At 35.2% G+C, this 24,239-nt stretch overlaps 19 protein-coding genes and 3 pseudogenes across 22 annotated transcripts, besides 3 other annotated features; 9 read left to right on the top strand and 13 right to left on the bottom strand.

The window, feature by feature from the left end:
• Positions 1–1,249: part of a mobile genetic element that runs on past the window's edge.
• On the top strand, positions 45–1,169 carry TVAGG3_0949570 (annotated as a pseudogene). Its single transcript has one exon. A coding segment is annotated over exon 1 (1,125 nt).
• Positions 1,250–1,610: 361 nt separating the features above from the next.
• Positions 1,611–1,713: a mobile genetic element.
• Positions 1,714–2,165: 452 nt separating this feature from the next.
• On the bottom strand, positions 2,166–3,605 carry TVAGG3_0949600 (regulation of cilium movement; the record flags this gene model as incomplete). Its single annotated transcript, XM_001295925.2, has 1 exon — positions 2,215–3,600. The coding sequence occupies one exon, from the start codon at positions 3,598–3,600 to the stop codon at positions 2,215–2,217; it is 1,386 nt and encodes a 461-aa protein (XP_001295926.1).
• A 1,958-nt stretch (positions 3,606–5,563) lies between these two features.
• TVAGG3_0949610 (uncharacterized protein) lies at positions 5,564–5,839 on the top strand (the record flags this gene model as incomplete). The annotated part of the gene is made up of 1 exon (XM_051253187.1): positions 5,564–5,839. The coding sequence occupies one exon, from the start codon at positions 5,564–5,566 to the stop codon at positions 5,837–5,839; it is 276 nt and encodes a 91-aa protein (XP_051078761.1).
• Positions 5,840–5,857: 18 nt separating this feature from the next.
• TVAGG3_0949620 (serine threonine-protein phosphatase family) lies at positions 5,858–6,091 on the top strand (the record flags this gene model as incomplete). Its single annotated transcript, XM_051253188.1, has 1 exon — positions 5,858–6,091. One exon carries the CDS (start codon positions 5,858–5,860, stop codon positions 6,089–6,091), a length of 234 nt encoding a protein of 77 aa, XP_051078762.1.
• Positions 6,092–6,095: 4 nt separating this feature from the next.
• On the bottom strand, positions 6,096–6,680 carry TVAGG3_0949630 (uncharacterized protein; the record flags this gene model as incomplete). Its single annotated transcript, XM_051253189.1, has 1 exon — positions 6,096–6,680. One exon carries the CDS (start codon positions 6,678–6,680, stop codon positions 6,096–6,098), a length of 585 nt encoding a protein of 194 aa, XP_051078763.1.
• A 282-nt stretch (positions 6,681–6,962) lies between these two features.
• On the top strand, positions 6,963–8,264 carry TVAGG3_0949640 (phage tail repeat-like family; the record flags this gene model as incomplete). Its single annotated transcript, XM_051253190.1, has 1 exon — positions 6,963–8,264. One exon carries the CDS (start codon positions 6,963–6,965, stop codon positions 8,262–8,264), a length of 1,302 nt encoding a protein of 433 aa, XP_051078764.1.
• Positions 8,265–9,353: 1,089 nt separating this feature from the next.
• Positions 9,354–24,239: part of a mobile genetic element that runs on past the window's edge.
• Positions 9,401–9,823, top strand: TVAGG3_0949660 (phage tail repeat-like family; the record flags this gene model as incomplete). The annotated part of the gene is made up of 1 exon (XM_051253191.1): positions 9,401–9,823. One exon carries the CDS (start codon positions 9,401–9,403, stop codon positions 9,821–9,823), a length of 423 nt encoding a protein of 140 aa, XP_051078765.1.
• TVAGG3_0949670 (uncharacterized protein) lies at positions 10,178–11,241 on the top strand (the record flags this gene model as incomplete). The annotated part of the gene is made up of 1 exon (XM_051253192.1): positions 10,178–11,241. A coding segment is annotated over one exon (1,064 nt), but the record flags the coding sequence as incomplete, so codon positions are not given.
• Positions 12,350–12,607, top strand: TVAGG3_0949680 (uncharacterized protein; the record flags this gene model as incomplete). The annotated part of the gene is made up of 1 exon (XM_001284714.2): positions 12,350–12,607. The coding sequence occupies one exon, from the start codon at positions 12,350–12,352 to the stop codon at positions 12,605–12,607; it is 258 nt and encodes an 85-aa protein (XP_001284715.2).
• Positions 12,656–13,210, bottom strand: TVAGG3_0949690 (HNH endonuclease family; the record flags this gene model as incomplete). The annotated part of the gene is made up of 1 exon (XM_001287413.2): positions 12,656–13,210. The coding sequence occupies one exon, from the start codon at positions 13,208–13,210 to the stop codon at positions 12,656–12,658; it is 555 nt and encodes a 184-aa protein (XP_001287414.2).
• On the bottom strand, positions 13,381–13,961 carry TVAGG3_0949700 (annotated as a pseudogene). The gene has a single exon. A coding segment is annotated over exon 1 (581 nt).
• On the bottom strand, positions 14,307–14,672 carry TVAGG3_0949710 (uncharacterized protein; the record flags this gene model as incomplete). Its single annotated transcript, XM_051253193.1, has 1 exon — positions 14,307–14,672. The coding sequence occupies one exon, from the start codon at positions 14,670–14,672 to the stop codon at positions 14,307–14,309; it is 366 nt and encodes a 121-aa protein (XP_051078767.1).
• Positions 14,940–15,503, top strand: TVAGG3_0949720 (uncharacterized protein; the record flags this gene model as incomplete). The annotated part of the gene is made up of 1 exon (XM_051253194.1): positions 14,940–15,503. One exon carries the CDS (start codon positions 14,940–14,942, stop codon positions 15,501–15,503), a length of 564 nt encoding a protein of 187 aa, XP_051078768.1.
• On the bottom strand, positions 15,532–15,731 carry TVAGG3_0949730 (annotated as a pseudogene). Its single transcript has one exon. A coding segment is annotated over exon 1 (200 nt).
• Positions 16,539–17,070, bottom strand: TVAGG3_0949740 (P-loop containing nucleoside triphosphate hydrolases family; the record flags this gene model as incomplete). The annotated part of the gene is made up of 1 exon (XM_051253195.1): positions 16,539–17,070. A coding segment is annotated over one exon (532 nt), but the record flags the coding sequence as incomplete, so codon positions are not given.
• Positions 17,107–17,556, top strand: TVAGG3_0949750 (uncharacterized protein; the record flags this gene model as incomplete). The annotated part of the gene is made up of 1 exon (XM_051253196.1): positions 17,107–17,556. The coding sequence occupies one exon, from the start codon at positions 17,107–17,109 to the stop codon at positions 17,554–17,556; it is 450 nt and encodes a 149-aa protein (XP_051078770.1).
• On the bottom strand, positions 18,028–18,459 carry TVAGG3_0949760 (uncharacterized protein; the record flags this gene model as incomplete). The annotated part of the gene is made up of 1 exon (XM_051253197.1): positions 18,028–18,459. The coding sequence occupies one exon, from the start codon at positions 18,457–18,459 to the stop codon at positions 18,028–18,030; it is 432 nt and encodes a 143-aa protein (XP_051078771.1).
• TVAGG3_0949770 (uncharacterized protein) lies at positions 18,814–19,262 on the bottom strand (the record flags this gene model as incomplete). Its single annotated transcript, XM_051253198.1, has 1 exon — positions 18,814–19,262. A coding segment is annotated over one exon (449 nt), but the record flags the coding sequence as incomplete, so codon positions are not given.
• TVAGG3_0949780 (uncharacterized protein) lies at positions 19,292–19,684 on the bottom strand (the record flags this gene model as incomplete). Its single annotated transcript, XM_051253199.1, has 1 exon — positions 19,292–19,684. The coding sequence occupies one exon, from the start codon at positions 19,682–19,684 to the stop codon at positions 19,292–19,294; it is 393 nt and encodes a 130-aa protein (XP_051078773.1).
• On the bottom strand, positions 20,087–20,620 carry TVAGG3_0949790 (protein of unknown function, DUF4106 family; the record flags this gene model as incomplete). The annotated part of the gene is made up of 1 exon (XM_051253200.1): positions 20,087–20,620. The coding sequence occupies one exon, from the start codon at positions 20,618–20,620 to the stop codon at positions 20,087–20,089; it is 534 nt and encodes a 177-aa protein (XP_051078774.1).
• Positions 20,997–21,209, bottom strand: TVAGG3_0949800 (protein of unknown function, DUF4106 family; the record flags this gene model as incomplete). Its single annotated transcript, XM_051253201.1, has 1 exon — positions 20,997–21,209. The coding sequence occupies one exon, from the start codon at positions 21,207–21,209 to the stop codon at positions 20,997–20,999; it is 213 nt and encodes a 70-aa protein (XP_051078775.1).
• TVAGG3_0949810 (protein of unknown function, DUF4106 family) lies at positions 23,268–24,200 on the bottom strand (the record flags this gene model as incomplete). The annotated part of the gene is made up of 1 exon (XM_051253202.1): positions 23,268–24,200. One exon carries the CDS (start codon positions 24,198–24,200, stop codon positions 23,268–23,270), a length of 933 nt encoding a protein of 310 aa, XP_051078776.1.

Here is a 24,239-nt window from a genome sequence, read left to right on the forward strand (position 1 = left end):
GAGATATATGCTGATTATAAATATATAATAAAAAATATGAATATATGTATATGATGAGTATGTTGTATTTTGGCGCCATGCCGGGATATAAAATGAATTTTGAGACAAGAGGCGGTTTCGCGGGAAATTTTGGCGGGATTTTTTCATTTTTGTAATGAATCATAAAGAAAACATCCTCGCTCTTGCAAAAAAATGCAAAGACTGTAAAAAATCTACGAGACATTGGTAAAATGCTTCGGTATGGATGCTCCTAGCTATTCCACTGTAACGTATCATGTTAGGATGTATCACTTCATGAACAAAAAGGCGCCCATCATAAAAATTGACAAAAAATCGCCGGATCAAAGAAAAATCAAAGCAATTCTTCAAGCGCTAGATGAAGACCAAGAGCATCACTCAGAAGGATAGAGGAGATGACAAAGATACCACGTACAACAGTCAGTTATTATCTGCACAATTATTTGAACTACAAACTAGCGTATACACGTTGGGTTCCGCACAACCTTAATTCAGTTCAAAAAAAATCTAGAGTCCAATCTTCGAAAGAGCTCCTCTCTATATTGGGTGCGTATCAATCCAAGAAGTTTTGCTTTTTAGTAGCAGGAGACGAGTCTTGGTTTCAATATGCAACAGAAGCCAAAATCATGTGGATCCCAAAGGATGAAAATCCGCAAACATTCCCGAAGAAAAAAATTGACACACCAATGATGATGTTGTCGGTTTTTTGGGGCGTGAATGGCATCATCGCAATTGATATTCTTCAAAAACCTAATACGATGAATGCTCAGTATCTAATTGACAATGTTCTTACTCAAATTATCAATTCTGATGAGTTTGAGAAATCCAAACAACAAAAACAAAAGTTTGCAATTCATTTAGATAATTCAAGAGTTCACAAAAGTCATAAGGTAATGAATTACTTGGTGGAAAACAATGTCAAAGTTGTTCCAAACTCAATTTATTCACCTGATATTGCACCCTCTGACTTTTATTTATTCGGCACGCTAAAAAAGAGAGCTGAAGGACGCGAATTCGCGAGTCCAGATGATCTTGAAAATTTTGTAAGAGAGCAATTTGAGCAATTTTCTCATGATGATTTAAAGCGTGTCTTTCAAGCCTGGATCGATCGCTGCGAACGCGTGATTGAATCCAATGGTGATTATATTTAAATAAACTTTATATATATGTAACTTGTTTATTTCTATTCGCAGTATTCAGGTTTGTGCTAAACACACCTTTGGACACCCTATAGTAGCCAAGTTACTAATATTAGATTTTATATAATTCTCTCATGGGCTTATACTACTATCCTTCGATCCCTAAATGGTCAAGGATTATTTGTCTACTCAAATAGGGCAAAATCATTCCGAGACTTCGCATTCAAGGGAATATCTCGGAAACTCTTTGCCCTAAAGTAATTAGAATACTCTAATTGCTGTTTCCTATTTTGCAAAGAATAGATAATTCTGTAATTAATCGACTATTGCACAGTTTTTCTGAAGTCTATCATTTGATAAGAGACTTATGAGAAATCATGCCTTAAGGTAATGTGAATAACACGAAAGAATTTCAGTCGATATGTATGAGCATCCTCTCGATAAAAACTATTCTTTCATTCTCTGACCCGTTAAGATCCAGAGAAATACAACAGCATTAACTTATGCAGATACTTTCTGGATTTTCCTCATCAATTGAGGGACATTGAGAAATCTTGAAAATATTGAATCTATTTGCATTCAAAAAGCAGAATTTTCATTTTGGGGCTCCATGAGAAGTATGAGAGTCCCATAATGTACTGTGTTCTCATAATGGGCATGAATTTACAAAAAAAGATGTTAATTATCCAAAATATCTTTTTACATAAGCTTCAATTGCTCAAAGAATTTGTTATCGGAATGCATAGGTAAAACAATCAAATAATGAAAATATAATTTGAACTTTTATATCTATACTGGAGTTGATAAAGGAAGTATACTGCAAAAGCTGATGTAAACGATTATCTAAATATCATAAATTTATAATCTATTGCATTTGAGTCTTTTAATTTAAATAACAAATGCCTTTTATGGAGAATTGTAGAGAAATTGTTTTTAAATATATATGAAATGGTACATTTATATATACAAAAACAGATAAATTTATATAATAAAATTTATTATAAAACACTGAAAGATAAAATAAAATAATATATTATTAAAATAACAAAGACAAAAATTAGTATCCTTGGAGCTTATCAGCGCCAACAGTAAGTGCAGCATCGATGATTGGGATTCCGTCTTGGTCAACTTTGCGCAATGGAGCGTTTGTACGTTGATTTACGATGAACAAGGTGTTATCCTTGCTCATTGTTGTCTCGTTTACTGCCATTCCTTCCATGTAGTTCTTCATCATGGTCTTCAATCTTTGATTTGTCTTCTGGAGCTTTTCCTTTTCTCTTTGGAGGGCCATCTTCTCCAAGAGAACCTTGTTGAAGCGGCGGTAGAACTTGTCGAACATGTCTGATTCAGCAACGTACTTGGAATCACCTTTCATTTGTAATTTGAACTGGGCCATCTGGCGTTGGATTTCGGGATCTGTCTCTACGATTGAATGTGGGAATGGCATGACTTGTTCGCGCTCGGTTTCGAGTTTCCTTGTAATTTCCGCATATTTGAGAATCTTTTCAGCATCAGAGAGCTTTGCCTGAAGGAGATTGATAGCATCTTCGAAGGCTGTTGCAACATCCGCCCTCTTTCTCCATTCTACTTGTCTGAATTTGGCCATAACTTCTTTCAAGTCGCGGAAGTGATGGCTGAGGTTGTCCTTCTCTTGGCGAAGGCGGTCATTCGATTCGCGGGACTCGCGTTCGTTGTTCTTTATCTTACGGCGCCAATGTGAGATTTGGCTTTGTAATTTGATGATTGTAGCCTCGTTCTTCTTCATTGTTATCTGGTTATTACGATGCTTTTCGTACATCTGCTGGAAGGTTTGTAACTTATCGTTGGATTTTTGCTTGAATAAGTTGGATTCTGTTTGCTGGCGATCGAGAACTTTCTTTGTTTCATCAAGAAGGTGAGTTCTGAGAGCTGAGATAGCTTCCTGGCTCTTCATTGTCAATTGGTCTTTCTCTGTCCTGAATTTGTTTTCTAAGTCTTCTTTCTTTTGAGCGTATTCGTGTTCAATAGCATTTTTGATGTCTCTGACTTCAGCAACATGGGAATTGAATTCTTCAAGTGACTTTGCCTTGTTTGCTTCGTACTTTGTAACAATTGAATCTAAAGCTTTATTAAAACGATCTTCTTCAGTATCTAAACGTTTGTTTGCTAAAGCAGTCAAGTTATCAAGATTTTGCTTGTGTGCTCTAAGCGCAAACTGGTATTGTGCTTCACCATCTGTAATCCACTGAAGCAAGCGATGAATAACTGAGTCAAGACGGTCAAGTTGCTTTACGTAGTTTACTCTAATATTATCAATGGACGATTTCTGCTCTTGGAGCTTTTCGCTCATCATAATATCGCGCCATTTGTTATCTACTGCTTCCTGAGTTAATCTTTCGAAAGACTTAAACTCTTGGAACTTCTTCTGAAGAGCATCCATTCGCTGGAGTTTCGCCTCATCCATTTTCCCACCGTTTAAATAACTAACGAATAAAAACCGATTTTGACGATTATTAGTAATTCAAATAAAAAATACTGAAAATTAAAATCATTATTTATAATTGATATGAAGTTGTAATAGGTCATAACATATAAAAATTTATAAATTACTCATTTTGGAAAAAGAAAAAAAAAAGCAATTTTTTTTCTTCAAAGATTGGAAGAATTTGAGTTCAGAAATATAATTATGTTGGTTTTATTCACTACACCATCCAGTGTAAAATAGAAATTTTTGAATTACGACTATATCATTATGAGAAAAACACCTCGCAGACTTTAATTTTGGGGTCCTAAACTTCCTTTTTCCAAAAATATAGCATTACCTAGTGATAGTGAAGATTTATGGGCTAAAATTTTTTTGAAATATGCATCTCTCGCATTGCGGCAATTCAATGAAAATATACTCGATTTATACAAAAGTATATGTTGGTAAATAATGCTATTGACAGTTTTCTCTTAAACTGTTAGGATACAAAGTTAGAGAGGCACAAAAACTCATTAAAATTGAATACTATTTCAAAATTGAGACGAAATACGAGTGGAGCCTTCAAAATAATTCTTATGAATATAATTTCAATAATCTGATGTGATTCATAATTGAATGTGTGTAATCATACTTATCTTGGTCAGGTAAGTGGGGCTTCCAGGCGCGTTGCGCCCTCTAGCCCATAAGAAATTTTGCCCAAGACCCAAGAGGAGGACCGAACCCCAGCCGACCAGCCGGTGACAAAACCAAAACCGTTGTTATTTACATCATATTAATGGTGTCACTTTTTAAATGTCACTTTTTGTGTCGCTTTTCACAAATTATATATGTTTTCATGCTTTGTCACTTTTCTGTCACTTTTCGGGTAAAAACATTTTTATTATTATATATAAATGAATTTTACAAAACCTCCGTTACCGTTCTTTGGAAATAAGAGTAAATGTAAAGATATTATATTGAGAGAACTTAAGAAACTACCGAATGGTCTAACATTTGTAGATTTGTTCGGTGGAAGTTTCTATATATCCCATTTATGTCATACCGTATTTCCTGACTCAAAGATTATATGCAATGACTTCGACAACTATATGAACCGTCTCAAACATATTCCAGACACTAACAAAATATTGAGTGAGTTAAAAGAAAAGATACCTATAGGTAAGATGGAACGTATACCATTAGATAAGAAAAATATTGTGAGAGAGGTTTTGAAAAAAGCAGAATATATAGACTGGGATAGTATATCTGCTAGACTATTATATAGTGGTGCTATAAGAGTTCATGACATTGAAACACTTATGTCAAAAGTTTTATATCTTAACTATACAAATGTTTTCAAAGAGGACATAGAAAAATATATTGAGGGTATAGAGTTTGTGAGATGTCATTGGACAGAGTTGTATGAAAAATATAAAGACAAGGAAAATGTTTTCTTTATAGTGGACCCGCCGTTCTATAACACATGGGATTTTCAATACCAAGTAGACTGGACTTTGAGAGACTCTTTAGAAACTTTAGACGTTTTACATAACCATCCATGCTTTTACTTTACATCCGATAAAAGTGGTTTGGAAACCGTTATGAGATGGTTAGAGGACATACATGACTATGAGTTTATATATGACAAGATAGAATATGAGAGAGGTCCTATAAACTGGAGAAAGTGTCACAATAAAGAAATTTTATTAGTAAGTAAATGTGGTTTGAAATAGGACTACTTGTTTTAGGTTTTTTCCATTGTGTCATTTATTTATTTGACGTGGCAGAAAAGTACAGACAGAGAATATGAAGATGAACCAATGCCTGCAAATGTTCAGCATATGTACTCGTAAGAGATATTTTTATCTAATATGAAATGGACGCACAGAACTTAGCGAATGCACAGCAACCTGGACAACCAAACCCAGAGAATATTCCAAATGAAGTTAGAATACAAACTGCAATGGCAAACTATGGTCAAGTGCCAACAGATGTACAAATGCAAACTGCCATGTCAAATGATGCTGCGTTAGGTTTGCCACCATGGTATGCAAATATGAGATGGAAAGAGTTTTATACAAACCCTGAAGTGGGATATAAACAACTTTATGCAGATGACGCGAACACAGGAGTTGACCCAGAATATGTTTTCTACCAGAGGAGAAACAGAATGTATGAGCTCCAGTTAAAGAATGCTATGGAACTCAACAGGAAACGTAAGAGACTAGGCGGACATTAGATTTTTACATATAGTAAAATGGGTTTCTTCAGTAAGATAGGAAACTTCTTTCGAAATGTTGGAAGAGGTATATGGAATGGAATAAAATCTGTCGGAAGAGGAGTATGGAACGGTGTCAAAAATATTGGTAAAAGAGTAGGTCAGTTTGTTGGTATTATACCTAAAGACCCTGAACCAGAAGAACAAGCTCCTGTAATACAACAGCCTGAACCTGCACCACAGTCAAGTTGGCAACCACAACCGGTATATTAAAAAGTTATATTTTTATCGTTCGATAGTAGTTGTATATGAAACTAAGTTCTAAGTAAAACGCATGGTATAATGGAATTATTCTTTTTCTTCCATCTGTAGTAAACCATACTTGAAAGTCTGAAATACTTCCACTTGGTGGTTCGTATAACTTTGTAGGTTTTTCGTAAAAGTCATTTGCCAAGCATAAGAAAGAGTTTTGGGCGCCAGAAAATGAAGCATGAACAATAATAGCAGCTGGGTCGAAAACATCTTTAAATAAATATGGTTCATCTCTTGCATATCGACTGTAGATATTTGCTAAAGGAGGTTCAACTTTCTGATTTAACATTCTTTGCAAATAATACCATGACATTGCAGTGAATTCTGTATATATTTGTTCGTCTTTATTTGGATTGTCTTCGTAGATTTGAAATGACACTTGTGAATTTTGTATGTCATATACAATTCTCACATAAAGTGTGCTATCGGTATTCGCATATTCATCAGCATATTTTGCATAACATGAATTTATTTTATCTTTTATATTTTTTAATGCAGCCTGTAGAGAAGATGAGAGGTCAACTTGTATTAGCTCAATTTCTTCCCACATTTTTCGTTGCCCTTCAGATGTATAATCTATATGAAACCTTACAATAAATGAAAAACTTTTATCTTCTACAGACACAAACTTTATTCTTCGAAAGCCAATAGCTTTTGTGACAGATGGGTCTCTTAACCATCTTAATGGGTAGTCAAAACGATAGCCTTCATGCTTTACGGTATCTGTCTCAAACTTTTGACCGACATTAGTAAAAAGTTCATCTAATGGTTTAGTTGTAGCAACTCTAGAATTTTCTTTTTCTATTGGAAGCATATTTTATCTATAATAAAAATGTCAAATGAAACAGCGTCTATGAGAGAAATACAACACAACCGACAACTCATTATGCAAGCTCTAAATAAGAACACAACAAACTTTTCAAACTATTCTAAGATATCTGAGTCATTGAAAGGGGGTGACTTAAAACTGACAATAAACCCAATGACAGATGAGTTTCTATTTCAAGACAATAAGAACAATACTGTCTGTATAAATCCAACAAAAGGAACTTTAAACGAGAAACCTATAAATGAACTTCTTTTGAAAACAGATGTTGACAACAAAGCTGACAAAGAATATGTAGACGATGCAATAGCAAAAGAAGAAGAAAGAGCTAACAATGCTTATGCAACAAAAGAACATACTCATCCTGAACTAGCAGACAAAACATATGTTGACAATAAAATGTCAAGTGAAGTGACAAGAGCTGAAAACGAATATTCTAAAAAGACTCATATACATTATATTAACCAAATACCAAGTCTTAAGGAAACATTAGAGACAAAAGCAGATAAGACTCATACACATTCTATATCTGATATTACAAACTTACAAGAAACCTTAAACAGGAAACGTGCCGTTGGACATACACATTCTATATCTGATATTACAAACTTACAAGAAACCTTAAACAGGAAAAGTGACGTTGGACATACACATACATCTTCTGAAATAACAGACTTAAATGTTAGCCTTGAAAATAAAGCAGATAAAACATATGTCAATGAAATATACCAAAGTTTGATAGGAACAAAAAATATTGAAACTATTGTTGGTGACTTTTCTGTCAATGAAGAAAATAAATATTTTAGATGGCAGTTGGTACAGTCCTTAGAAAATAGTACACGGTATAAACTCATTCCGAAAAATAACAATGAAATGTATGTAAGCTATAAAAAGAATGATGGTACACAAGTTAAAGTTCCATTAGACAACAACTGCTACTTAAACTTATATGGAGACGAACAAAAGAAATATTTAAGAGTTTATGAAATGGTGGATATGATATTACCTGACCCAGCTCCGGCACCACATTATTATGACTATGGAGATGACGACAGAACACCACATGTAGATGAACAAAAGCTAACATTATATTTAGATTATTATAGATATAAAAGATATAATGCAATAGAAAAAACGAGAATAGTATATTATTATACAGATGACAGAATAGGGTTGTTAAAAATATCAAAAATTAGCGTTTTGAAGACACCATGGTGTCTTATAATTTTCCCTTCCTTATTGGCGTGTAGAAATAAATGCGCCAATAGATTGAAGAAGAAGAATTGTTTTTCTCTTAATGAACTTTAATCATTTTGATATAAGAATATTAAAAACATTAATATTATTTCGATTTCGGAAATTAAATTTCCAAATTTTTTGTCAATTTCTGAAATAACAGGATCCCGCATCCAACACGCAACAACAAAACACAAAACACACTTTTTGGTTCTTTCATCGTTTTAATCGTAATTTATGTAATACATGATTTGGATAAATTTTACAAAAATAGAACATATATTATATTCTTTTCAAAGATTCTTGCAAATCATCAAAAATAATTGTATTTTAAAAAATGATCAAATTATCCTTTCATTATTTTAAACTTAAATTAGTTTTTATGATTGACTAAAGCAATCATATTTATTCATCATTAAATAAACAAAAAAATAATATTTGAGAGTTATTTCAAAAAAAAACACATTGAATTTATTAATTTGTCTCAATTTCAGTATTATAAATTTTTATAATTTCAATATTTTGAAATACACTTTTTAATATTTCAATATTTATGATATTTCAATGTATTAAGTGGTCTCAAATTGAGCTTCTCAAATATAAGTTGGCCTATTCAAATAATAAAATTAAATAATATTTAAAATAATAAATAAAAGTGATTGAGGTCATAGCAAAACGGCTGTTTCAGTCATTAATTCTTAAAAATAAAAAGGGTAAAAACTAAATACAATGGGTAAAATTCAATAGTGTCTGTGCTATCGTTCAATTTGAAGGTGTCTTTTGAAACCGCAAGACACATTGAATTTTTGAATAGTGTATTATGGTTTGACAGACACCAATGAAAAAAATAAAATGATATTTATTTTAAATATATAAGATCCTTATATAAAATATAAATATTTTATCGTTTTATTTTCTTGTTTTAGAAATGTTTTTTATTGAAAAATCAATAAAACTAACTTCAAAATAAAATTTTTGATTTAAAGACACTGTGATGACACCAGGCAAATCTTCCAAGACACCTATCGTCAGGAATCTAACAACCCTATGACAGAAATAAATATTATAGTCAAGATTTTACCTACCCTGAAAACATAAGATTATATTATAAAAAATATTCTGACACAAACCAGAAGAAACCTGAAATAGTTGCACTATATTTTAAGTTCAAAAGAGACAATCCTATAATATCTCATATGTTTGATTTAATGAACCCAGTAGGTTCTATTTATACATCTATGGAAGCAAGAGGTCCTCAAGTAATGTTTGGTGTTGGTGCATGGGAACAAATAGTCGACAGGTTTTTGTATTGTGCAAACTCTTCAAAGGAAACAGGTGGAAGTAAAACGATTTCAGGTGAAAATTTACCTGCACACAGTCATTACATAGATTTAAGTACATCTCAAGCAGGTTGGCATAAGCATAGATATTGGGATTGGTCAGGAATGACAAAAGGTAAAGGATATGATGTTAAAGACGACGTTAAGTTTGCTATAAATTGTTACTGGAGTGACACTCAGGGAGAAGGAAACCATACACATTTCGTTTCAGGATATACGCAAACAACGGGACAAAGTAAAGAATACATGCCACCTTACATGACAGTTTACGCATGGTATAGAATTGCTTAGTCGTCATTTTCAACTCATTGACTTAGAGTCGAAATATTCTAAATTTTACAACAAACACAAAAAGTTGAAAGGAAAACAAAAACAAATGGCATATGATATTTCTGAAGATGTTGACGACACAACTGTTCCTGCAAGTGAAGTAAAGTCAGAGGAACCGAAAAGTGACGAAAAACGATAGAAGAAGAAAAACCAAAAACTGAAGATAAACCAAAACCAAAGTTTAGTTTCCAAACTAAACCAAGTCAACCTTCATTAGCTGGTATGGGTTGGCGTCAAAGACTTATGGCAGCAGGCGGTTATGTAAAGTAAAGAAAAAAATATTTTTTTATTTTTATAAAAATGCCCCCATATAGAATGGATAGAAAGTCTGCTAGAATAAAAGCAGAGTTACAAAGATATGGTTGGAGAGTTTCGAAGAATTTTAAATATAGGAAGGGAAGACCCATAAAAGTCTATGACAAATTGTCTGGTCTTCGCTACGAAATGGATTTGGAAACAGCACGTGCCAATTATCCAAACAGACTAGAGAGGTTAGAAGAAGAACGTCTTATGGACATGCCTTTCGATGTTAGTGAACCTCAAGTTGAAGGACACGACGGCTTTGCCAGATTCTACTGGAAACATGACGAACAATTGCATCCTTTGAGAAGGAAAAAAGGAAAAGGTGAAGACGCACATGCTCCCATGGAAAGAACAAGATATGCATATGAAAAGTATCGTGAAGTTAGAAGTCAAATTACATCTGGTCGAACCTTTACAGTAAACTTTGACGAAGGAAAGAACAAAGAAGGCTTCATGGGAGTACTTGCTGCAATTCAAGACGGAAATAAGAAAGGACACAGTCTCAGATTGACCATAACAGATTTGGATGGTCACATTTACTATGCACATGGCAATGAACAAACAGCCGCAAAACTTCTTGACGCTTTCAAGACTACAAAGAGAGAACAAATGGTTGACTCCGACTCAGACATTTTGAATGCAATTGAAGGAATTGCAAGTGTCAAGTTCGAATGGTACCAACCTAACCCTCAAGCAGTCAGACAACATGCTGGATACTTCCCGTTCATAAATAAGTCTGACATTGACTTGACAAGGTATGGAATTTACAATTCAATTGAAACAATTGTCAATGAACCTTGTATTCTTACATGTCTCAGGAACTCTGGTCTTGTTACAGATGAGAAGATGAAGTATCTTGAGTCATTTGTGAAGACAAGATACATTCTCAGAGGTCAATTGGCAAAAATTGCACCGTTGGCAAATGTCAATATCCGAGTCAACATACCTACAGCTAAAGGTTCTTCACATGACGACTATGTTGTTGACAAAGACTTACCATGGTTGAAGATTGTAATTGTCCACAACCACTTCATGTTGAACGAAAGTCTTACAAACCCATTCTTTGGTAAAAGTAAGTGCAACATTGTCAGAGCTGTAAACATTCTTTTCGAGAAAGGTTTGTTGGAACCAATTCCAGATGACAAGCTGACAGAAACTTTTGTACCAAAAGACGAAACAAACTTTTCATTGTTAGCAAGACCAAAAGTTGTTCCAGACAAAGTTCTAGTACAAAAGAAGTACACAGTTCCACAAGGAGTTGGTTTGTTCGGATACCAACCTGAACCAGAAGAACTTCCAATGAGGTTGCAAGAACTTCAAGATGCTATAAACAAACTTCCATTGAGACATCCAATTGACGTCAAATTGTATTGGAGAGCATCTGAGTTAGGTCAGAAGGTTTTATATGAAACAGGTTGCTTCGACGATGTTTATGAGATAATAGGAGAAGTTTCTCAGAAGATAAGAGACTCACTTGAATTTCCACAAACTGGACCAATTGGTTGCGACAAGTTCGACTCAGATGAAAAGATATACTATGTCGACCTTAACGCTGCATACATGAGGTTTGTCCAATATATTCCGACTGGAATTCCAAACGAAGATGGTGAGTTCCCGGGAAAGAACTATACAGTTGGAAAAGTCATACAACAACTGTATGATATTAGGAAAGCTTCAAACCCCAAACTTGCAATGACACTCAAATTGCTTATGAATTCGACATGGGGATATTCCATTAAGAAACCTCAAGAGATGAAGAGTAAACATTATGAGAAGGTCGACAACTTTGTTGAAAGGTTTTCTCCTTTTGTTTTGAAGTACGAATTCACTCAAGGTCAAAGTGGCTTAGTAACCACATTAAAACCTATTGTCGAACATTGGTCTTACCCTCAGTTCGCAAAAGCAGTCCTTGACGAGTACAACAAATTCTTCTCCGAAGTCAAATCCAAAGTCAAGGTTTACTATGAGAACATTGACGCACTCATGACGAACGAAGAAGGATACAACAAACTCATTGAAATGGGAATGGTCGGTGAAAAGATGGGTCAATTCAAATTGGACAAAATTTTCACCGAAGTTCATGTCCTCTCCAAGCGTAAGTACTGGGGTGTTAAAGAAGATGGTGAAATAGTTAAACATTGCATGAAATAAAAAATTTATTTTTTAAAAAGTGACATTTTTTTAATGGCGTACATCCCTGAGCGCTTCGTCCAGTTCAACCAAATGTTGGTCTCGGACCCAGGCAAGAGATATTCCAAGCCCGAACTCGACCGTCTCTTCAAAGAATGGATTGAAGACTACAGAGGAGACGAGTGGTTGACAATTGAATTTGCTCGGGTTTGGAATTGCTACAGAAGGGTCTTAGACGTGGACCCAAGACTCACGTACAGAGGTTGGGATGTGGTCTTCACATTCCAAGATTGGTACGAATACCAAAAATAAAAACTTAAATTTACTTGGGTTTTCCCCCTAAAATAAATTTTTTTACTCTTAGAACCACTCGAGGTTCCCCTTACGGTTGTTGAGCTTGTCACCGTCAATGTGTCTGACCTTCGTCTTCTTGTCTGGATTTGGAACCCATTGAATTGCGACAAGCTTGCCCATGGAGATTGAACCGCGATTCCGAAGGTTAAGGTTCAAGTGTCCCAAGTTGTTGAGGACTGGGGTAAGAACCTTTCCTGTCTCCTTGTTGCGGATTTGGTATGGGTAGGGTTGGGAAATTTCGTAACCGTCATCGGCAACAAGGGTTGCCCATGTAGCGGCTTCAGGAACTTCTTCGTGTTTCTCTTCTTCCTCTTCTTCCTCTTCTTCCTCGACAATTCCTTCTTCAATTTGGTACTCACGAAGTACGGTGTTGCATGTTCTGTCCTTTCCGAGTACCTTCCAGATGGCGTCTATCTCTTCGAAGAAACGGTAGATGAGTCTGGCAAGGTCTCGGTTCTCTCTCTCGTAATTGCGCAACGATTCTGAGAAATCGTTCAGGCATTTCTCATTGGAAGCTTGGTTCATGAGGACATCGGCTTTGAGATTGGTCATCTCTGTCATAAGACTACTTTGGAGAGTCTTAATGGTGTTTGTCAGATGAGCTTTCAATTGGGCAATTTGAATTTGAATTGGGCGCTTGTCTGGCAACCTTGAAAGGACATCTGCCATTGTGTTCGGCTTCGGTGCTTGTTCGGACATCGAAAAAATGAAGTGGTTTGAGAATGGCGGTTTTACTTCAAAAAGCTTGTTATGACAGTTATGTCATACAACAAGTTTAAAATAATATCTTGTTCTTCTTCTGAACGTTTGTTGTCTCTTCCGATAAAAGTTTCGAACATGAGAACCAAAAAACGTTTTTTGAGATTGCGGAAGAGTTCAGGCAAACGTTCATATTCTGGATATGTTGGAGCAGTTCAAAACATCTGAGCTGACTTTCGGACAAAATTGGGACAATGTCAGAAAATTCATCTTTGGTCGGACTGCTTGAAGGTAAGTCCCTTACATGTAAGTAGCTCTGTAAAGTCTTCTCATTTCTGCTAACTTCTGGAGTATAGCTTCGTAATTTAAGAGTTTAATTTTAATTGTCTTATTCCTCTCTTGACATCTAACGGTAAGTATCCATGAGGTCAAGAGTAGCTTTGGTAGCTTTAAGTGGAGCTATCTCTTCTTTGACTTGTGCAATTTTGGTTGCAATTGTGGTTTGAGCTCCTTCAAGTTCGCCGTCTATGTCGTTCTCAACACCTTCAACCATAGCTTGAAACTCTTCATCGGTCCATTGAGTTTGGTGTGGGACGAATTTAACTTGCTTCATTCAAAAAATGAAAAAAATGTTTTTACTCTAAACGTGCCATATAGATGGCTATAAGAAACTTACCAGAAGGCTTCTTCTTCACATGAGACTCTGGTAACTTGAGTGTTGGTGTTGGAGTTCTTGGGGGAGTGGGTCTGTAATTTCAGTTATCTGACAGTCGCAACAACATCTGTCAGAAGTACAGTTTCCAGTGTCTGTAAAACCAGCACGTATTATCCATCGACCGAAGCGATAGTCTCAATCCATTCCTTCTACATAAGGTTCACAGTTGAAACAATTGTACTCATACCAGGTGAGTACGAGTGTGAGTAAAAACATAAAAAAAGTGAAGTTAAACGTTAAGGTTTACTGAATTGGTTGGATGTCGCCTTCTGAGGTTATGAAGAACGGCCGTCCTGAGAAGTGGAACAGTGCTCTGAGAATTTGTATAATTCGTGGAATTGGACTCTCTCTGTTTGGAAGTTGTATCCATGGGCGCTTTGCAAAGAACTTGAGAAGAGCTTCTTTCTTCATCTCCTTTATGTCGTCTACAGGAGTGTTTTCTGGTATTTGTAGGACAATTCCGGTTTCAATTTCGATTTTCAGCGCACCTCTTCCAGACAACCAGAAGCCGAGGGACTTGTTGGCTTTGTCCTTGCCCAAGTACTGCTTAACAACTTCATTTATCTCTATAAGGTAAATTGCCTCATCTAATGGCTCGATGTTGTCCATTGTTCTGTTTCAGAACTAGTCTTGTACTTTTTCAGAACAATACTTGTACTGTTTCAGAACTAGTCTTGTACTTTTTCAGAACAATACTTGTACTGTTTCAGAACAAGACTTGAACTTTTTCAGAACAAATTTCCCGTAAAAGCTCTCAATTTGTGAGAAAAATTTTCTGTTACAGAACAATACTTGTACTTTTTCAGAACAATACTTGTACTTTTTCAGAACAAGACTTGCACTGCTTCAGAACAATATTTGTACTGTTTCAAGACAATGTCCGACGTACCACCAACCGAGTCCATTCCCAAACCAGAGGAACCTAAAGCACCAGCCCCTGCACCTCAGTTCCAACAAGGACCTCCGAATTACTACCAATTTCCACTTCAAGGTTACTACCCACCACAAGGCTTCCCGAACTACCCTCCTCAGCCTATGCCTTACTGCCCCAACCCTTGGATGTTTATGCAAAACCCTGCCCCACAATTCCAATCTCAATCCAAGAGAGACCAAGAGTTCGAGGAAGGTCTGAACCGCTTACGCAAAGAGTATGCTACTGCCCCAATGGAAGAAGACAGGCTCTCACTCTCTTCCCTCAAATCGACCGATTCGACTCGTACCACAGATTCGGTTCGTGACCGTGAAGACTACCTCAAGCAGTCTGAGAGACTCTTCATCCTACAACCATTTACAGTTGGAGCTCTCAAGAACATGCGCAATTACGAAGGTCAGACACCAGCTGGAGACCGCAAAACAGACGTGCTTACAAGAGCAGTCCAACTGGTCAAGACAAAGACTGAGATAGTCGACTTCATTCTTGCAGCTTGCCCATACAAGTAAAAAAATAAACAATTACGAATTAAACTTTTTACTCTTTCTTTTCTGAGTTGTTTAGAGCTGGTTTCTCTTGTAGAAACTTTCGTACTCTTCCATGGTCATGTAATTGCGAATTTGGTACGCAATTCCAGGTTCGTTGTTTTTGAACCTGATGTATGTAACGCTTCCATCCTCCTCAGGGAAGTAAGCTGCTAACATCTGACCAAGTTTTCTCGGTGACTCGGAGCTCATAAAAATGTCACTTTTTAAACGTTAAGTTTTTAGTCTTAATTTACCCTTTGTTTGTCAAGGTAGTATTGGAGTGCAATTTCTCCAAATTCTCTGTGTCGGAGTTCTTCAGCATTTTCCAAGGTGTACCTGGAGAACTCAAAGAAGTTGTCAAGAAGATACTGCCATGCTGCTCTTCTGAGTTCGTCGGTATTTTGGAAGTGTTGCACCTTCGAGTCTTCGGACATGAAAAAATGACACTTTTTCTATTAAACCGTTTTGGCATTTCTCATGAGTGAGTATAGTTTGCCGAACCATTGGAAGAGAAGAAGTACCCTTGCTGGCAAAAGACAAAAATAGTTGCCTTAGTTGTCATTGCAATTGTACTCGTAATTGAATTCATTGTACTTCTCTTCACGTACATAAAACTCAAGGACGGCATATGCTTTAAGAAGCTACCATCTTACTAAGACTAAACACTTAGATTTTTCAAGCTTGACTTTTTACAATTTGAACTTTGTTTGCGTAGATATGAATTCTGAAAGAAGTATGAGGGTCTTGTATGACTTTGTACTTCTCCCATAGTTCATGTCTGTCAAACTTACCTGCCATGGACTCTTTCATAAGTTCCATGAAATCGTCTTCGGACAATCCGGGGAAAAGTATTATGTCAGTAAGTATTCTTTTAACATCCTTACTTAAACTCTTTGCTGTCTGTACACAAATGACAACTGAGATGTTAAAGTGTCTGAGCTTCTTAAGAATTCGACACATATCTTGTTCTCTATTCTTTAACAAAGGATGAGAGGCGAAATCATCTAAGATAAGAAGATCTATGAGGGTAAGTCTTCCAATCGTAAGATTGCAATTTCTTCGAAATGTATTCTATCTCTTTCTGTTTGTTTCTGAAGTGTTTCTTCTCTAATATTCTCTGCATTTCCTCATTAGGGTCTTTGAACTTAGAATTTATATACTCATTTATAGCATTATACTTCAAAACTCTTCTTTGGTACTTCTTTATCCAATCTAACAACTCAGTATCCTTTATACATACTAACTTAGACTTCTTTATAATATCTTTGAACGAATTGACGGTTTGGTCAAATTGACCAGAAGTCGAACAAATAACAACTAACTCATAGAATGGGTTCTTCTCATCTAGTTCTTGTTGTTGTGCAGCCATTTTAAGATAAGTGAAAGTCTTACCCGACCCAGGTGGTGCAATTAGACCTGTTATACCATTCTGAGCAAATAAGAACTTTTCATGTATAGGCTTTATCTGAGCATTTTCTAACTTCCTCTTGTTCTTGTCTAAAACATTCTCAAATTTCTTGTCAATGTCAGCAAACTTTTTTTCTAACATATTTTTAGAAAAATTAAAATTTTTATCTTTTAGAAAATGTCTAGCGATTTCGCTATCTATATTCGAGACAAACTTTTTGACAGCAAAACATCTGTCGACCATAAAATCTTACATAGTGTAAACAAGAAAGGTGAATTTGTTCTAAAGTTCTGTTTCTGGGAATATGACAAGAACCATAAAACATTACAAAGAGCAGTCTTAAAATTTGTCAATGACAGACTTGTTGACAGAGATGACGCCGATTGGAAAGATGAAGTCCAACAAAAGTTCTTAGAATGCAAAGAAGACACATGCGGTGTTCTTGAAGATGAAATAGAAAACAGAATAGATGAGCTATTAAAGGACAAAGAACTTTTACAGAAATATGGTTCTGAGAAATTTGACATAACTTCACCAGAGAAGAAGAAGAAAGAAAAGAAAGAGAAAAAAGTAGAAGAGAAGAAAGAACCTGAACCAGTTCCAGAGAAAAAGAAATTTGACATGTAAAAATAAAATTTTATTTTTAGAACATTTCTGGGTCAATGTCAATGTTCTCTTCCTCTTTAGGAGCAAACACTGGCTTAGATTCTAAAATCTTTTTACCCAATTTACCTTGAACTTCTACAAATTTAGACTCATAATATTCATAGTCGTCTGTCTTCTTTGGTTCATAAGGTATAACAAGTTTGTATGCTTTGCCTTCTTTAAGGTTTGAGAACCTTCTGTCAAAACTTTCTTTGACTGTTAACAAACCTTCTATGTCTAAGTCTTCAAATTTCGCACCATTTTTAGTCACAATAGCAAACTTAACTGGTTCGATGTTCCAAACTTTGCTGAATGAAGACTTTTCAAAATGGTAGAAGTAAACATTCAAATATGTGAATGGGTCTAGTTCTTCTTTAAGTCCTGACATGTACTTGTTTACCGAGATGAATTTCGTCATCTTTTCTATCGGATAAAAAATATTTTTTTTTAAATTTACTCATAAAAATTTTTCTTTGTATATACACCATTCTGTACGTCTAAAAGACTTTTGACATTTGCCAAGAATGTACGTTTAGAAGCTGCCATATAACCATATTCTTGACAATATTGTTTATATTCATCATATAAAGACTTTTCATCTAAACACTCAAAGTCGCTTTCTTCTATGAACAGTTCATATACACTCTTGTTTGCTTCTAACAATGTTTGTCTCTCTTCGGTATGTGGAATTTGTCTTGGATTGAACTTAGAAATATCTAATGTCATGAAATATGAGAACAAGTGGTTGTAAAAGTCAGATGTCAAAGTTTCTGCTAAGTCGTCAAAATATTCTGTATCTTGCATATGAGAATCTGACGTTCTGACAACTACATATCTTCTGTCAGAACTTTCTAACTTCATCGGAACAGCATTGTTTGAAACCATAATGAAGTTTGCAACATTTTCACAAACTCTTTGGTCTTTATACTTTCTTTCAACAACTCCAACTTTGTCTGTTATAAGACTCTTCAAAGCATCTGAGTTCAAAACTTTTGTTGTATCTATACTTTGAAGTTCATTGCAAACTATAAGTTTCATATTCTCATTGAAGAGTTAAATTTACCGCAGATGTTTTCTAAGTTTGTCATATTAGGGTTCGAATAACCTTCTAATAGTTTGCATAAGATATCTGTAAAGAATGTGTTCTTACCTGTTCCTTGTTTTCCAATTATAATGAGAGCAGTTTCATTTTTAGCACTTGGATGTTGTAAGATATTTGCAAACCAACATAAGATATACTCATAGACTCTTTCGTTTCCATTGCATATAATTTCTTTGACATGGTCTAACCAAGCTTCTATAATATTTTCTTTCCATTCTACTTGTTCATATTTATATCCAGTGAAGATAGAATAGAAGTTTGGAGAAGGTGTATAGAACTTTATACCTCGAACTGAAAAATCTTCTAACTTTGACAATAAGATATCCCAAGCATCTAACATCTTCATTCCAACTTGTACAACTTTTATTTTCTTAAGTTTCTGTCTACATTCTTGTTCAGACACTATTGTTGCTCTTGGTTTGTTAAAGACAACATCCCATTCTTTCATGACATAACATTCTGGGGCAGAGTCAACATAAATGACTAAACGTTTCAAATTCTCGACTGCTTTGTTATAGTCTCTAAATGGACACATATTTCTGAATGCTTGGAAGTCATAAAAATCTGAAACATCTATTCTGTACATTTTTATAAAAATAAAAAAATAATATTTTTTTATTCTTGACTTTGTTGTTCCATTTGTTGCATTTGTTGTTCTTGAGCTATTTGTTGTTGAAGTTGTTCTTGTAATACAATACTTTCACCAGTTGCATCTTCCAATTCGAAACTTTCTGCCGTCATTGACAAATACATAGGACATAAAAGTTTTACAGGAACAAAGTTTGCGTCAACTAATGTCAACGTTATACTTGCCAAAGTGTTTGAGTTCACTAAGGTTGAAAATTCTGCATTCGAATGAACAATAGGCAAACCAGCAGAGAAAGTATTGTTTATACGCATAAGTATCTTTTGGTCATAATAGTTTCTGTCGACATTCGAATAACACTTTGAACCTAAGTTTGAAACAATATATAAGATTGGTGTGCTTAATGTCAATGGAATAGACATTCCTTGTATGACACCTTTTCCTGTTATAGGAAACTGTTGGTAGTAAAAACCAGAAATAAGTTTTGTATTATAGCTCATATCGTTTATAGTAAACTCAGTCGGACATCCAAACATAATGAAACCTGCTCTAGTTGCAGCACATGTTACACCCGTACTTAAAGTATTAAATAAGTCAACAAAACCTGTTGATATCTGAGTAAGTATCTTCAAAGGAGTATTTTTTACCATTCACAACAATAAAGTCTTCTGGTGTCAAAAGCAAAACAGGCTTTAGTCGTCATTGTGTTTAAGGTTAGTTTACAATATCGTCCTTGAGGACTTTGTAAGTTTGTTGTTATAGAATTATATGACTCAGGGTTTTTAGTCGTAATAGTATAAACCATTATGTCTTCTGCCATTTACTTAGCAAATAAATTTTAATGAAATGTTGTGGTCGTCAAATATTTTTATAACGTCTGGGAAACTATATTTTAAGTTCAACGTTTCACCTCCTTTCATAACGTATATCTTGTCAATGACATTATATGAAACACCACAGCAACTAATGTCGGGTTCTATTTCTTTGATGTTTATATCGTCTGCCTCTGTCAAAAGTTTCAATAGTTCTTTCAAAACTTCATGAGGTGCAATGACATATGAGTTCACTTTTACAGGGTTGTGTTCGACCAAGTTTAACATTATACTTAAAGCTTGACAAATCTTCTCCTGAGTTTGAAGTTTGTCTTTCAGTTGTTGGTAGTCGTTTCGAATATCTGCAACAGAACTTAAGTCTCTGTTAACTTCAGGATATGTTGGTTCTTTTACAGGAACAATTGTTATACCATCTTCGTCTTCGTATGGTTTCCCCACTTCAACATCTCTGTCTTTGACATTGACAACAACACTTTGACTGTTTGTTTGAGTTGGTGAATTTAACTTCACATCTGCCACCGCCATTAAACCTTTTGAAACACTTACGCTTCTATTTTTCGGAAATGACATTTTACTTAGAATAAAAAGATGGACGTATTCGGATATCTTATTGAATTGAAGCAGAACAAAGTTTATACTCACAAACAATACAAATACATTGACAGAATAGTTCTTTACACAAACAATGGAAAATGTTATAGAATAGCAATATTTGCTGAACCAAAATATTTTCATAAAGCAAAGAAAGTTGGTATAACTGAAATGGTGAAAGTTCTTGAAGCAGACAAAAATATAACTTCAAAACTTACAGATATTACTAAAGGAAAGTTTATAATACAATATTATGTCAAAACTGGCGTACTGTCAATATTTGACGGAGAGAAGTCAGTTCAAGAACAACTTACTGACCTGCTGCCAAAATCTGCTCGATGGAAGCTGTCGTTATGCCAATCTGAGGAGCCCCAGCAGGTTTCATCGAACGAATCTTCAAAAGAGCATCTTCCGTGAAAAGTGCTATTGGTTTTGTAAACTTCTTTGCTCTCAATTCATCTGGACCGTCTCTGTCACCAGTATATTGTATTTGAACTGTACCAACAGTTGAAATACCACCCATAAAGTCTTCTGAGTCAGCAAATGGAATGCCAAGCCAAAAGTTTGAACGGTCTCCATTTGTATATTGAGTTTTTTGACCTCCTGTATGAGTCCATACTTTCACATATGGCATAATAGAACTTTGCATTTCAGGGTTAATGTTGTTGTGAAGTTGTTGTTAAAGTTCATAGCATCTAATGTCAAGTTGTATGACCTCATATCCTCAACTGTAGAATATTCTTTCTTGGATAATATTTGCCATCTATGTTTATATGATATTTAATACCAGGGTTGTAGAAACAAGAATAGTCATTTATAGTTCGTCTGAACAGTACAAACATAGTATCTGCATGTTTCATTGCAGTTGTTAAAGCAATATCTGTTCTTGCACCTGCGGCTCCTGGATTTTGGTTTCCAACTTCACCTGCAAAGTCTTTGACAGATATTTGGTGTATAGGGAACATAAGTGGAACTGCAATATATTTGGCAGCTAAAGCATTTGAAATATCTGGGTCCAACATATAGACTGCAAGTCTGCTTTCTATTCTCTTGCATTCAAACTTTCGCATGTAAACTTAACTGTGTCCCAAGCAGTATTGTTCCTGTTCCTGAGAAGTAGTAGTTTACTTCATGTTGAGGTTTGAGAAACCAAAGTCAAGTCTTTCTCTTTGCACATTCCAAATGGTATGCTGGCAGTCCACCAGCTGTATCTGTAATAGTGAATGGGTCTTGTGTTGGTGCAATGACTAAGTTATTTTTGCTTGGAGTAAGTTCGATAGAAATTTTCCTGCCCAGTTTGGCAAGTATCTTAAAACCTGAAGATGAGGAAAGATGACAAAGGAACTCTAAGTTTCAGTTTTACTTTGGTTACTGCTGCTGCAGTTTGTCCAGAAAGGTTAACATAAACTCCTGGAACGTTAGGGTCAAGTCTTCTTATTTTCTCAATATTTGCATACTGGTCTGTTTGTTCTCTAGCTTGTGGTTGTACTGAGTTTCTCAAGCGAACCATTCATAGTTTGCCCATGTTACTGTTTGAACTAAGTCAGAGTTAGAATATATCTTATATCCATGAAAACTTCTGGAGCATATTGGTATCCGACATAGAAAATTCCATTGCAACCTTTCTTGTCAGACAACTTGGCAGAAGGTTTTATTTCAATGTCTTGTTCCACGTATAAGAATGAGTTGTCAATAGAAATTATATGAAACCTGTCGCAAGCAATATCTACTGTTGTTGAAGAACCTTCTCCAAACTCACCTACGTTTCCATAAGAAACAGCAGTTGTATATTCGTAAGTTCCAGGAACTATTTCTGACCTTCTAATGGCATTGTCGCATTCGTTATACCATTCGGAAACATTTCCGTTCATGGCATCCAAAACTGTTGGCGTTATATTCTGAGCGGCGTACATTTCATATGGGTAAAAATATAGAATAGTTGGATTTATGTGTCATAAATAGAACTCACTCGGACCAAGCTTTACTTTCTTCCTGACTGAGTTTTTAACTCTTCTTTTTCCTTCATTGCCACTACTTTCACTAGATGAAGTTACTTCTTCACTACTTTCACTTTGTTCTACTCTTCTCTTCTTCTTTGGTGTCGCTTTTGGTAACTTGCCCTCTGCTTCAAGTTGTTGCATCTTTGCCTCATGTTCACCTAGTATGTTGTAAATTTCCCATGTCCTTTTTGCCTTTGGGCTCTGGTCGCCCATCTCAGGTAAACCTATATCCTAGAAAGATTTTGTCATAGTTTGTATTTGAGTCTTCGCTTATTGTTTGCATGACTCTTTCCTGAGTTTCCGGTTCAAGCTCTTCAAACAGAGCTTGTCCATATGGAATAAGCTCGTTTCCAAATATATGTTTTTGTAGCCATTCTGGTTTTCTTTCCATGTTACCAATAATATCTTTTGTGAATGGGAAAGCTTTTACCCAACGTTTCAGTCTTGCGTCATTTATTTCTGTAGTTGGTTTTATTTTGTCAAGGAAATGTTTTTCAATACTAACATTTCATTTGGTACTGTCCATTTGAGTTTTCTTAAATATTCATCCCTTCTCAGTTCATTGTCTGCAAAGTAAGTTTTTATGACATTTGCAAACTTTCGTTTGCAAGGTCATGTACAATAGGTTCTCTTCCTTCTCTCTCCCTAACTTTCTTTCTAAACTCTTCACCAAATATACCATCTCTATGGTTCTGTGTAGTTCTTTGAGATAAATGTTCTAGAACGTCAGGTGTTATATTTCCCTCAGCCATGTTCATTTCATACTGGTCCAAAATATCTGCATGTTTCATATCTTTCAATGGCATTAAAGCCGCGCTGAAAATACCAGCTATATCTGGTTCACCATTCACTTCCATTGCGTCTACAACTTCTTGGAATTGTGGTTGTAAGTTTATGAACCACCTATCCGGATTAGCTTTATGACCCCATCTCATTGTAGTTCCATAGTCTGCAGAAACAAAAGTAGGTTTGTTTCCATATTGGTTAGGTTCTGAATGAACTTTAAACAATGTTTCATTTCTATATGTTTTGTTGAAATTTAACCTTTTATTTTCACCGAGTTCAGCCAAAGATTGAACGTTATATGGTCGTAAGTAAAAAGGATTATTGTATTTGCGTACATTTTCTTTCAGTACTTCCATTCTATGCTGAATATTTTCATCTGATGTTGGAGTCTTTTGTATGTCGGCGAACATTTTTCGATATTCTTCTACTATGTCAGCCGAATTTTTCTTAGACTCTTGGAAAGATTCCATATTCACCTCATACTCTTGTTGAGGGTCAAGATTTTTCGGCTGTTCCAAATCTTCATCTAGTTCTGTGAAGTTAGTTTCCAAAGGAGGGACTTGTTTGTTTCCTTCAGGCTCTTCTAGTTGTTGTTGCTGAACTATTTCTTCCATGTCTGGTTGTATCTGAACTTCTTCCTGTTGAGTTTCTTGTACCTCATCTGCTGGCATTTCATATATTCCGAGACCGTTTTTAACAAGTTCCCTATCTAAGTCATCCGGACTCATAAACCTTTCTTCTTTCGTTCCGTCTCTATTTTTTACGCG

Source organism: Trichomonas vaginalis, chromosome I (assembly GCF_026262505.1).
Source record: "Trichomonas vaginalis G3 chromosome I, whole genome shotgun sequence".
Taxonomy (NCBI): Eukaryota; Parabasalia; order Trichomonadida; family Trichomonadidae; genus Trichomonas; species Trichomonas vaginalis.